At 40.8% G+C, this 13,825-nt stretch overlaps 2 protein-coding genes across 2 annotated transcripts in view; one reads left to right on the top strand and one right to left on the bottom strand.

The window, feature by feature from the left end:
• Positions 1-467: 467 nt before the first annotated feature.
• On the top strand, positions 468-3,966 carry LOC149299228 (MTOR-associated protein MEAK7-like). Its single transcript, XM_089486550.1, has 7 exons — positions 468-611; positions 1,140-1,388; positions 1,754-1,898; positions 2,105-2,545; positions 2,813-2,931; positions 3,106-3,285; positions 3,847-3,966. Exons 1-7 carry the CDS (start codon positions 468-470, stop codon positions 3,964-3,966), a joined length of 1,398 nt encoding a protein of 465 aa, XP_089342676.1.
• Positions 3,967-6,147: 2,181 nt separating this feature from the next.
• The window catches only part of LOC149299227 (calcium-transporting ATPase type 2C member 2-like), a 49,537-nt gene continuing 41,859 nt past the window's right edge, over positions 6,148-13,825 (bottom strand). The window contains exon 28 of the mRNA XM_089486677.1: positions 6,148-6,266. Within this exon, the coding sequence (XP_089342803.1) occupies positions 6,148-6,266 (119 nt within the window). The remainder of the gene's footprint in view (positions 6,267-13,825) is intronic.

Genomic DNA, 13,825 nt, shown 5'->3' with positions numbered 1-13,825 from the left:
AAATATGCGTGCAATAAAACTAACGACCTCCTTTGTAACCAAACATCTCTTTTTATCCGTTCAGATGCCGCGTTGGTTGAATTATCCCTCTGAACTTAAGTGAAACACGACGTGTTTGATTCTAACCTCTAAAAAAAGGGAGCATTTATCCTGGGGCCACGAAATCATCCTAACCCCCCTTTTAGTCCGCGTTAAAGATTGATTCTACGATGCATTAACAAGCATAATAGTTCCTCTGGCTGCCGCTCTTATAATTATTGGCAACGTGTAACTTTTTCCATTTCAGGAACAAAATCTTTACATAGCGGCGACGCTCTATTTTATTCTGAGCTCTAACGTGCTGAAGTCTCATCGAATCCCCATTACATATTCTATACGGACCTTCCCCCCATATATCATTTCGATATTATCTTCATATACACGTCCTGATTTACCTTTTAATATTTTTACCTAGGTTTCGTGAAAGCATGGGGAACGCGGAGAGCGGGTCCTACCGGAAACGCCTTTCGAGGGTATCCCCCGCAGAGCAGTCCGAGATGGAACAAAGCTTTGAAAGCTTCTGCCGAGGAAAAAGTTCATCCCAGAAAACCGTCGACTTGCAGACTTTTCAGGTAAATTCATCAATTCACCGAACGATCTGTAAAGAGCACAAGGAGCGTTGTTAATTTTGTTGTGTAAACATTGAAGAAATATTTACGCACAATATTTGCAGAATTGGCATTTTTACAGCGATTTCCTTACCCGTAAGAGACAGCTTAGAACGGCCTGGAATTTATTAGTCTGTATTTATGATATTCCCAGATCTGATTGCACTATATAAAACAACAATATAATAATAATAATAATAATAATAATTAATACATTGAAGTTTCTTCCATAGAAGGTTATAAAACTTGCGTTTGTGTGATTGTTCTATTTTGGAAGATGTAGATAAAGAACTTTTTTTTTCCCCCCATAGCTCATAAAATATAATGTCGGACAATGTAAGCTTCAAGAACTCAGATGTCTTTTCTTCTGAACGGTGGACCACCAAAAGGTGCCACCAACGTATTTAGACTGTATTGATTATCAAAAAGGTGCGAAAAGGTGCTTTCCTTAATGTCGCGTGATGCGTAGAACATTATTTATACATATTCCAGGAATCCATTGGGAATGCCCTGCCAGCCAGCATGTCCGGGAGGATTTTTAAGGGTATACAGTCTGTAAACACAAGCACCAAGACGCCGGCGGCGGCGGCGAGCTCTCCCGGCGCGGGGATCGGCAAGGAGCAGTTTGTGCTGTTTGTGGTAGATGTGATCAGGGGAACGGCAGAGGAAAAAGGCTGGCTGATCTTCCAGATGATCAGTCCCGATAACAGCGAGAACATCACAGGACGACAGGTCCAACAGGTGGGTTATATTATTAATACGTATTTTTAATCCCCTGTATACTGTTTAGAGAGAACATCTTTCTGTTAATCTCCAGTGACATAAAAAGCTTTCTAATTACGTAAATGGTGTTAAAGACATTATTGCACCAAACCTTCGACGTGTTAAATGGTGATGTTGTAGATCAGATTTTTTTTATACAATCTTAACACTGGGTAGAGGCCAGTCCTCTGCATGAATAACGTTAAAAAAAAATGTACTGGTCCGCCATTATTCTATATGTGCCATTTGTGGCTGGGCTGTATGGAAATAATTTTTTATGTCTATCTGTCGCCCTCTTCTTACTCATACTGACCGTCTTCCATCGATTTCATTCCCCATACAAGTTTTCAGAGGATTTGGTAGCTGCCGTGGTTCACGTATTGAAGCAGCAGAAACTTCTCAATGGTTGGACTGCGGATAAAAACCAGGATCGTTGTCCGGGCATTTCAGCGCTGGCCGCTCAGCTTCTGTCGCAGTTAAAATCTACAGGTACCACTCTACAGTTCATCGGGATTTATACAGGTTGAATGCTTGCGTGTTTCATGTATAGGGATTTACGTATGCCACGTAATCCAAAATCTAGGCCCATCCTGTAATTGCACGTTTTAGAGTGAGTTGATGGAATGCTCGAGGAAGAGGATTTTAGAAGGTGTAGAATATGTTTTTTAATTTTTAATATCTTTTTTTTGTTCCAGATCTACAGAATCTTGACAGACCTGAGCTCTTAAATTCTGTTTGTTCAAGAGCCTCCATCGAGGATTGGTTGTACAAGGTCCCAATGGTATCCACATTTCTCAGGGTTGTGACCACACTGGGATTATCCATCTTGAAAAATCACGCAGAGCACCAAGGGGACTTTGGCACCTTAGTACCAAAATGCAGAATTCCAAAAAAAGCTTTGTTTGTCAGTCTAATTGACCTCCCCGCCGTCATTTATCTCAACTCCCACCTCCCGTCAGAGGTGCAGCACAAGTGGCGCCTGCTTTTCTCTTCTCAGCTTCACGGCGAGAGCTTCTCTCAGCTCTGCGGGAACATCGTGGACCAAGGACCTTGCTTGCTAATCATAAAGGACTCCGATGGCTTCATCTTTGGTGGATTTGCGTCACAGTCGTGGGAGGTTAAGCCACAATTCCAAGGTAAGAGATTTCCTAAAGAAATAGACTTGGTGTAAATGTTTTATATTTATTATAGTGAAATATCCTCATTCTTTTCATTGAAGCCCCTTTAATTGTTCCATTCGGATGAAATATATGATGGAGCAAATTCCCCCATAGCTGTACAACTCTCCTGTTTTACATTTAATCATGACTGTGCTCATCAATAGCTATTTTATAGGCTTAGTAGGTGAAATAATTCAGTTCACTCGGTTTCTAACTGATTATTGTTTGTTTTGTTCTTTCCAGGGGACAGTAGGTGCTTTCTGTTCACTGTTTCCCCCTGCCTCGAAGTGCATACCTACACCGGATACAACGAGCACTACATGTACCTAAACCACGGGCAGCAGACAATGCCAAATGGACTGGTGAGTGGCCTTTTATATTAATTTATACTTGCCTACCGCACAAGGGACTGGCTATTAAACCAATACAAAGAGCTGGTCAAGGTTGGGAGTATAGTTGACTATATTTAACTCATAATGTACCTTGAGGAAACATCTGTCAGGATATGAGTAACCTCTGAACCCCATTTATTACAGGGAATGGGCGGTCAGCACAATTATTTTGGCCTTTGGATAGACAGTAATTTTGGATCTGGACACAGCAAAGCCAAACCCAGGTGCACCACCTATAACAGCCCCCAGCTCTCGGCCAAAGAAGATTTCTCCATTGATGCCTTGGAAGTGTGGGCTGTAGGGGATCTGCCAGAACACTTACTGGTAAGTGCAGTATATAATCAGGCAATGCTACTTGCTCTCTATATACAGCTTTATAAACGTGAATGCATGTGCCCATGAGACTATTGTGCATGGACTTAAATTTGTACAGGAGGCACGTGAAAAACTCACATACATGGTCTCAATGTGCCAGCATGCTCTATATAGCATGTGCCAAGAGCATATTGCTATCTTTTTAACTAGAAACCAGCTTGCACCCCAATATCCATTAAAAAAAATTGGGGGATTAAACTTGGCCTTTACGGCCTATTTTGTGCTTGAAATATTTAGCTTTTAAGCTTTTAAGATCTTTAGTGCACAAGTGTTTACTTGGTAATCTGGTCCTAAACAATAAAATATATAATAAGTGTTTTTGAGCAGAGAAAGTGGGATCTGTGCCGCTGGGGCGGGAGACATTTGTTGGCAGCTTCTGCTCAATCATTCGTGGTCAAGGTTAGCTAATATTTGGAGAAACTTAGAGTATTTATTTTGACTGATCTCTCGTCATTCTTTCCTTACAACCAGGTTAGATATGTCTATTTGTTTATTTTTATTTTTATCCAGGCTAAAAACAAGAAGAGCATCCTAGATGCAGATCCTGAAGCCCGAGCGTTGCTGGAAATGACGGGCAGAACGCGCCAAAGCGATGGCTTGAGAGATCCGGGAGACGAGGACGAAAGCTAAGATGTTATTTGAACTTCATTATGATGTAAACATTTCTGGTCCTTTTACCAGTTCCTTTATACACCTTTTTATAGCAGTTTTTTTCTAAAACATCCTCCACAGACTACTGCGGGGCGCAAGTCATGGAAATGTAATTTTTCCACAAACACTAGACAAATGCTGATTTTTTTTTTTTGGAACATATTGAAGATGTTAACTTTAACCAACATTTACAGGGAACTTCATAAATGCTATTAAGCTGTTTTGCACGGAAAACAAACTTTTAAAATTCCAGATTAATTTTAGCTGACGGTGGACACAAGTTTTCTACACTGACCTACTTCAGATTTTACCAGCTTTGTAGGAATTCTCGCAATAGGCAACTATCCTTTATCAGCATGATCTTTTCTCTTTCATTGACTCACTTTTTACTAAGGTACCACTTTTTTAAATGTTTTTTTTTCTCCATTCTAAATGCCTTATCCCAGCTGTTCACAACACTATCCTATGTGTCTGCCACCACGATGGTAGTGGACTCCTTAATGGATGGCTATTGTACACTTAATGTATTGTATCAATGAAGGTTTGCAGATCTGTATGTATCGGTCACTTTTAACTTGCATTATAAGGGCTAATGGAGCCATCTCTCCTAGTCCACCAGTATTTGCACACTTTGTGGAGAGTGATTTTTAGTTAAATTATGTGAGAATTGGGTTTAGCTGTACAGAACAAGCCAGCACTGGATTCTGCAGAACATCTGGTAGATCATAAACCTTTTGTACGATATGCTCAACTGCCTTCCTACCTAATAAATAAGTGATGAAGTCTAGGTCTTAAAGACAATGTTAATCATTTTACTGCCCAACAGGTATTGTGTGGCATATAGATTGAGTGTTTCATGTGTTTACATGCGTATTAAATTCTATTTGCTCTATTTAGTTTGGGATGTGCGATTCACTTACCCTGCAGGGATTTTGTTGGTGTTTACATGCTTAGGAGGCACGCAATTCAGTAATTTGCCCTTGAAAGTTACAATGACCTGTTTAAATAATTTACATTATTTCTGCGTATGCACCAGACCCTCTTATTTGTAACACTGACTATAGTAGGATTACTGTGATACTTTCCCCCCCCCCCTAAATGATATTTATCCTTTGAATTAAAGAAGAACCTAAATGTCCTGGAAAAGACCACTTTCGTGTAAGGTAGGTAAATATTTATTACTACAAACATCTGGATGATTTAAAGAGAATTCTAACAAAAGATGACACCCGTTCTAAAGAGTACTTTTGAGACAGGACTGCGTTATGTAAAAAGTGTTACAATTGGGTTTTCGTTTGTTTGTTACAGACACAGAGTAAATGAAAAATGTAACTTATTATCCTCCTGGCTTCATATAAGATGTGCAATGGCGCAATGTGCTTTTGTGGATATATTTAATGTTTTGTTGACTATGGAACGTTTGAGCAAATAAGAATTTACGGAAGTATATTTTAAAGATGTTTTGTACTTATGCTGTTGAGAAAGAGGAGCGTTCCCAAAGAGCAGAACACCAAGGTAAGCAAAATTCTAAACGTTAAACAAGATTTCCAAGCATTTTACTCTGTTTGCGCACTGAAGTGATCATTCGACGCGTTATTCTTTGATACTGTCTTGTGTCATAGGCTGCGAAATAAAAGCCTGCATCTTGCTCAGTGACACATGTGGTGATGTGACTTATTACGCCTGAAATATTGCTCAAGGGAACACTGTTATTGCTCAGGATTTGCTTGCTAGCGTTTTAAACCTCTTATTACGTCGTTTGCTTAAGCAGAGAAACCTAACACTGATGATGCGTTCTTGTGCAGTCTTTGGTAATGCATTGTGTGGTTTTTTTTTCTAACATAAAAATGACCAATGCAAGAACATGTTTAAAAAATAAATGATTAGTCTTTATTTTAAAATGAATTATAAAGTACAAAAAAAGTATTGATGATATGGATATTTTTTATTGTGGCTGATCAAAGATGTGTCACATAGTCTTGCAAGTCTTTCCGATAAACATGCCAGGTTAATGTACATTTTTATCCCGATAAAAACACAGCAGTGTCGACTTTACATAAATACGTAAAATAGCACGTGATCTTGGAAGTCACGGTGTGGGGACGGGTCACAGTGTCGGAGGACAGGTTGACGAGGGCAGGCGGGCCCGGGACGTGCGCGTTAAATCTCTTCCTCCAGAACCTTTGCTGTCTTTTTCCTGCAGCATTGTTGCTCGCAGAATTTTATCAGCTCAGACACCAGGAAAACGGACGACGAGAGGCCGGTCAAAAAGAGCAAATCTGTCAGGAAAAAAGTAAATGCAGCCATATGTTGTTAGTCTGAAGTCTGTTTCCTTACCCTTTTCTCTGTACTTTTGTAGGAAGAACACGCCGTAAAATGAATAAATGTGTTTTTAAACAGGTACCGGGTTTCTCTATTGGCTGGGGCAATGTATTTCAATCTTACAAGCATGTGTCAAGTTAGTGAATGGTTCAGGCAGGCAGTCCATTAACTTATTGTTTGCGCGCAAACATTTAAGTGGGAAATTATCAATGTACGAGCATGTTTGATCGGTGTTCTTCTGATGTGTTCCATCACTTTTACATGATACAGTGTGGTGGTTGCAGTAGCTGTCTCATTGCAATTTTAATATAACAAAAGGAAGGACTATACTAAAGGTGCGTCATGTAGAGAGAAACGTAAAAAAGCGATCTGCCATCTTGTTGTTGTCCTAAATGTTCCTGTCAACTCGGACAGTAAGGTGTTGAGTGATGGGAGTAAGACATGATGGGTTGTTGAGCGATAGGAGTGAGGTGTGTGATGTAATGATAGTGAGTGAGGTGGTGTGTGATGAGTAAATTAATTGAGATTAAGTTAAGCGATAACACAATATCTCACTACTTTTACTCCCATCAGACAACACATCACTATCTCATTGTTGTAAATGGGAGAGATTGGAGTAAGGTGTTGTGTGATGAGGGTAAGGGACATGATGGACTGTTAAGTAATAGGAGTGAGGTGTGATGGAAGTAAATGAATTGAGATAGGTGTAGGATGTGAGTGATAGGAGTGAGGTATTGTGTGATAGGAGTAATGGTGGTGCTGTGTTAAGTGATCATACAACATCACACAACACCTCACTATTGAGAGATGTTGCTGAGATAGAGAGATGTTTAACTGGAGTAAGGGTATTACTGTGTTGTTGAATGACCACACAACACCTTATTCCCACCAAAGAACACTTCACAGTTGTGAGACAGTAGTAAGGTTAGTGAGATAGTAAGGTGTTGAGTGATGGGACTAAGCGTAGTGAAATAGTGGGGTGTTGGCTTTTTGATAGGAGTAATGGTAGTGCATTGAGTGTTCACCTCATTATCTCGCTGTTGTAAATGGGAGTAAGTTGTTGTGAGATCACACAATACCTCACTACCTTAACTCCCACCACACAACACATCGCTATCTCTTGTCTTGTATGTAGTAAGGTGAGTGATGGGACTAAGGGTCGTGAGATAGTGGGGTGTTGGGAGTACTACCCTTATTGCCATCAGACAATATTTCACTATTGTGAAATGGTGAGGTGTTGTGTGATGGGAGTAATAGTGAAGTGTTGATAATTGGAGTTAAGTGTTATGTGATGAAAGTGGTACTGTGGTGTTATATGATGAGAATGAGATAGTGAGGTGTTGTGTGATTGGAGTATGCATAGAGAAATAGGGAAGTAACTCAATGCACCCCTATCTCACTGTAGTAAACGGGAGTGAAATGGTAAGGTGTTGGGTGATGAGAGTAAGGGACATGATGGGTTGTTGAGTTATGGGAGTAATGATAGTGAGACAATATGCTGTATGGTGTGATGGAAGTAAATGAATTGAGATCATTAGATGTGTAACATGAGAAATGATAGTGAGTGTGACATCACAGTGAGATACTGAGGTGTTGTGTGACTGGAGTGATTGGAGTACCGGTAGTGATATAGCAAGGTGTTGTGGGATGAGAAAGGGTAGTTAGATAGGAAGGTGCTGTTTTGTGATAGGAATAATAGTAGTGAGATGGTGAGGTGTTGTGTGATGGGAGTAATGGGAGTGAGACAGTAAGCTAAGGCGGTGTTGTGTGATGGGAGTAATGGGAGTGAGACAGTAAGCTAAGGTGGTGTTTTGTGATGGGAGTAAGGGACAAGATGTATTGTTGAGTTACAGGAGTGAGGTGTGTGATGGGATTTATGGTAGTACTGTGTTGTTGAGTGATCACATAATACCTCACTAACTTTACTCCCAGCACACAACACCTCACTATTGTGAGATGGGACTGAGGTCATGATGGGGGTAAGAGTAGTGAGAAAGTGAGATGTTGTGCAATGGGAGTAATGATAATGAGATATTGAAGTGGTGTTGTGTGATAGGAGTAATGGATTTATGGTAGTGATGTGTTGTGTGATAGGTTTAAGGGTAGTAAGCTGTTGAGAGATCACACAATCCCTTACAACCCTTATTCCCACCACAAAACACCTATCTCTCTGTTGTGAGACTGTAGCATGGTTAGTGAGATAGTAAGGGCAGTAATACGGTGTGTGACGTGAGTAATAATATTCAGATAGTGGGGTGTTGTGTGATGGTAGTGAGGGTAATGCGGTGTTGTGTGATCTCTCAACAACACCTCCCTAGGGTTTTGTGATGTGTTATGCCATGGGAGTACGAGAAAACGGTGAGGTGTTATGTGGCTGGAGTAATGTAACTGAAATAGTAAGGGGTTGTTGTGTGATTGGGGTACGGATGGTGAAATTGTCTAATGGGAGTAAAAGAATAGAGACAGTAAGGTGCTTGATGGGAGTAAGGGTAGTGTGGTGTTGTGTTATGGGAGTAAGGATAGTGAGACAATGAGGTGTTGTGTGATAGAAGTAATGGTATGCGGTGGTGTTGAGAGATCACACAATACCTCACTAACTTGACTCCCGTCCCCTCACGATTGTGAGATTAGAGTAAGGGTGATGTGTGATGGGAGAAGGGGTAGTGAGGTGCTGTTGTGTGATGGGATCCAGATAGTAAGGTGGTGTGTGATAGTGTGATGGCAGTGATATGACTAAGATAGTGCCGTGTTGTGTGATTGGAGTAATATAACTGGGATGGAAAGGTGTTGTCTGATGGGAGTAAGGGACACACATGGTTGTTGTGTGATAAGAGTGAGATAGTTTGATGCTTAAAGGGAGTAAGGTGTTGTGTGATGGGAGTACTGGTATTGAGATAGGTGGTGTTTTCTGATGGGAGTGAGGTGATGTGCGATGGTAGTAATAGGAGTTAGAGACATGAATTGTGTGATAGGAGTAATGGGAGTTAGAAAGTGAGGTGTTGTGCCATGGGATGGGAGCAATGAGAATGAGATAGTTAAGTGTTCAAAGGGTAAGCAAAATAATTAGGTGTTGTGTGATGATAGTGAGAGGCAGTTGTACTATCACTATCTCACTGTTGTAAATAGGAGTGATGAGAGTAAGAGACAAGAGGGGTTGTTGTGTGATGGGAGTGAAATGGTGAGATGTTCTGTGACGAGGATAAAGAACATGCTGGTTTGTTGAGTTATAGGAGTGAGGTTGTGATGGGAGTGATAGTAGTACTGTGTTGTTGAGTGATCACACAATACCTCATTACCCTTACTCCCACCACACAACACCTCATTATCTCTCTGTTGTGAGACGGTAGTAAGGTGTAGTAAAGTGTTGTGTGATGGAAGTAAGGTCAGTGAGGAGTGTGATTGGAGGTAGTGATGTGTGATGGTAGTGAGGTGTTGTGAGATGAGAGTAATGGAATTGAGATAGGTAGTGTTTTGTGATGTGTTATGCGATGGGAGTATGAGTAGTGAAATAGTGAGGTATTGACTAATGGGAGTAAAGGAATAGCGATAGTAAGGTGTTTGAAGGGTAGTGTGGTGAGGTGTCATGCCATGGGAGTAATGATAGTGAGACAATGAGGTGTTGTGTGATGGAAGTAATGATACGGAGGTGGTGTTGAGAGATCATCAATACTTTACTATATCTCTGTTGTGAGACAGTAAGATGTTGAGTGACAGGGCAAAAAGTAGTGGGTTGTTTTGTGACCACACAATACCTCAATAACTTTACTCCCATCCCCTTACTATCTCACTATTGAGAGATTAGAGTATGAGTAGTTAGATTGTGAAGTGCTGTTGTGTGATGGTGAGAACAAGTGTGATGACAGTGATAGTGCCGTGTTGTGTGATTGACACAAGTGATTAGTGTGATAATTTGATGTTTAAAGGGAGCAAGGGTAGCGAAATAGTGAGGGGTTGTGTGCATGATGTGATGGCAGTAAGGATAGTAAGGTGGTGTGTGATTGTAGTTAGGGTAGTGAGATAGTAAGGATTGGTGTGTGATGGGAGTACTATCGTGAGAGTCAGGTGGAGCGCGATGGGAGTAAATGAACTGAGATAGGTGTGAGACGTGAGGTGTTGTGTGATGGGAGTAAGGGTAGTGAAGTGTTGTTGAATGATCACGCAATATCTCAATACTTTTACTCCCACTACGCAACACCTCACTATCTCTCTTGAGAGATGGGACTAAGGTTAGTGAGACGGTAAGGTGTTGTGATTGGAGTATGCGTAGTGAAATAGTGGGGTGATGGGAGTAATGGTGAGGTGTTTTGTGATTGAAGTAATGTAACAGAGATAATAAGGGGTTGTTGTGTGATGGGAGTAAGGGTAGTGATATAGTGAGGTGTTGTGCGATGGTAGTATTGGGAGCTAGAAAGTGAGGTGTTATGGCATGGGAGCAATGTTACGTGATTGGAGTATGGGTGGTGAAATAGTGAAGTGTTGTGTGATTGGAGTAATGTAACTGGGATGGAAAGATGTAAGGGATACAAGTAGTTGTTGTGTATTGGGGGTAATGATAGACAATGAGGTGAGTTGAGATAGTTTGATGTTTAAAGGGAGTAAGGGTAGAGAAATAGTGAGGTGTTGTGTGATGGTGTAATGGGAGTGAGGAGTTGAGTGATAAGAGTCTCCTGTTTTTAGCGCTTGCCTGGCCAGGTACAGCCGACTTAGTAGTGAGTATTATTATCATTACTACTATTGCTTTTATTTCCATGTCTATTGCTTTACTGACCCTATTTTATCTCCTGTTAACATATTAACCCTTTGTGGGGCAGGTAGAATATTTTTGGGATCTATTTTTGTGTATCTTTGTATTTATGATATTTAGTATATTGTCTGTATTGTCTATATATATCTATACATATTTTTTATACTGTATTGTATACTGTTTATTTTATATCAGGTTTGTTTTGTCTTTGTATTTATTAAAGCATATATTTTTATATTCACTTTTAGCGCTGTGAGTTTTTTGTGTGTTTTCCCTATTCTGTGGAGAGTCTTATCTTCAAGACAGCTGCTTTGCTTTAATTGTTGGTTGTCATTCATTTCTTATTTAAGAGTATAGAAATTGAAATAGTGAGGTGTCTGATGGAAGTAAAGGAACAGCGATATTAAGGTGTTTGATGGGAGTAAGGGTAGTGAGTTGTTATGTGATGAGAGTAAGATGGTGAAGAGGTGTTATATAGTGAGGTGTTGTGTGATGGCAGTTATGCGAGTAAACTTTTATTCTCACCACAACACCTCACTACCATCAGAGAACATCTCGGTATATCAATGTTGTAAATGGGGGTAATGGTAGTGAGGTGTTGTGTGATGAGAGTAAAGGACATGATGGATTGTTGAATTATAGGAGTGAGGTGTATGATTGGAGTACGGGTAGCAAAATAGTGGGGTGTTGCATGATGGTAAGGGTAGTGATATAATGAGGTGTTGTGTGATGTTAGTAAGGGTAATGCGGTGTGGAGTGATCACACAACACCTCACTATCTCTCTGTTGTGATACAGTAGTAAAGTTAGTGAGATATTAAGGTGTTGAGTGATGGGACTAAGGGTAGTGAGTCAGTAAGGTGGTGTGTGATTGGAGTACAGGTAGTGATGTAGCGAGGTGTTGTGTGACGAGAGTGAGATACCTCACTACCCTTAAACCCACAACACAACAACTCACTATCTCCCAGTTGTAAATGGGAGTAAGACATGGGGGGGGTGTTGTGTCATGGGAGTGAAATGGTGAGGTGTTGTGTGATGAGAGTAGGGGACATCATGGGTTCTTGAGTTATAGGAGTGAGATGTGTGATGAGAGTAATGAGGTGGTGTTGTGTGATGGGGGTAGGGGGTAGTACTGTGTTGAGCGATCACACAATACCTCACTACCTTTACTCCCACCACACAGCACCTCACTATTGTGAGATGGGAGTGGGGGTAGTTATATAGCGAGGTGTTGTGTGATTGAAGTAATTATATTGAGACGGTGAGGTGTGATGGCAGTAAAGGAACTGAGATAGGTGTTGTGTGAGGTGGTGTTATGAGATAGGAGTAATGATCACACAACACCTCACTAACTTAACAACCACCACACAACACCTCACTATTGTGAGATGGGACTGAGATAATGATGGGGGTAATGTAACTAAGATATTGAGGTGTTGTACGATGGTATTGAGATAGGTGTTTAAAGGCAGTCAGGGTAGCAAAATAGGGAGTTGTGTGATAAAAGTAAGGGTAGTGAGATGTTGTTTGTTGGGAGTAAGGGACATGAGGTGTTGTACGATGGTAGTAATGGGAGTAAGTGAGGTGTTGTGCCATGGGAGCAATGTTAGTGAGATAGTAAGGTGTTTTGTGAGGGGTTGTTGTGTGATGGGAGTAATGATAGAAAGGTGTTTTGTGAGTACAGGTAGTGAAATAGTGAGGTGTTGTCTGAAAGGAGTAATTGAACTGAGATAATTAGTAAGGGAATAAGGGAAGTGATATAGTGAGGTGTCATGTCACTACCCTTATTCTCACTACTTTTACTCCTACAACCCCTCACTATCTCTCTGTTGTGAGACCGTTAGGTGTTGCGTGATAGGAGTAATAGTAGTGTGGTGTTGAGTGATCACACAACACACCACTGTTGTGAGATGGGTGTGATGGGAATAATAGTAGTGAGGTGTTGTGTAATGAGGTCATGGTAGTGAAGTGGTGGGTGATTGGAGTACAAGTAGTGAAATAGTAAGGTGTTGAGATAGCTAGGTGTTTGATGGAAGTGGGGTAGTGAGACAGTGAGGTGTTGTTTAATGGGTGTAATGGTAGTGAGATGTTTGCTTTTTGGAGTGCGGGTTATGACAGAAGTAAAGGAACTGAGATTGGTGTTTGATGGGAGTAATGGTATTGCGGTGTTGAATGATCACACAACACATCACTATCTCACTATTGCGAGATGGAAGTGATGGGAGTACAGGTGGTGATATAGAGAGGTATTGTGTAACTTGAGTAATGCTAGTGTGGTGTTGAGTGACATAGTTGTGTGATGAGAGTAATGGAATTGAGATAAGGTGGTGTTTTGTGATGGCGTAAGGGTAGTGAGGTGTTGCAAGATTGTAGTAATGGGAGTTAGTGAGGTGTTGTGCCATGGGAGCAATGTTACTGAGATAGTGAAGTGTAGTGTGATGGGAGGCAGATAGGTGTGGACTGAGTGTAGTGATAGGTGTGATGCAGTGAGATGTTTTGTGTTATGAGAGTGGGGTGTTTTGTGTGACAGGAGTAACGTGTGTTTAAACACTTTATTTAAGATGTATACCATAGTAATGCCTAAAAATAAGAAAGTTGGGAAATCCCGTCTATGTGGAGCAGCACCAATAGCCTCAATATTTCAGTTTCAAAGATTCCTTAACACTGCCCTTGATAAATTCACAAAGTTCCCCCAATTTTGATGTTGTCGAGCTGCTTGGCATAATGTCTTGCGGGGCATATATATATTTATTGATATTTTTTTTGGGGGGGG

This window comes from Sceloporus occidentalis, unplaced genomic scaffold, assembly GCF_023333645.1.
Source record: "Sceloporus occidentalis isolate IW3139 unplaced genomic scaffold, rSceOcc1.0.p SCAF_29, whole genome shotgun sequence".
NCBI lineage: Eukaryota > Metazoa > Chordata > Lepidosauria > Squamata > Phrynosomatidae > Sceloporus > Sceloporus occidentalis.
The sequence above is the reverse complement of the archived record's forward strand: the minus strand, read 5'-3'. Positions and strand labels throughout refer to the sequence as shown.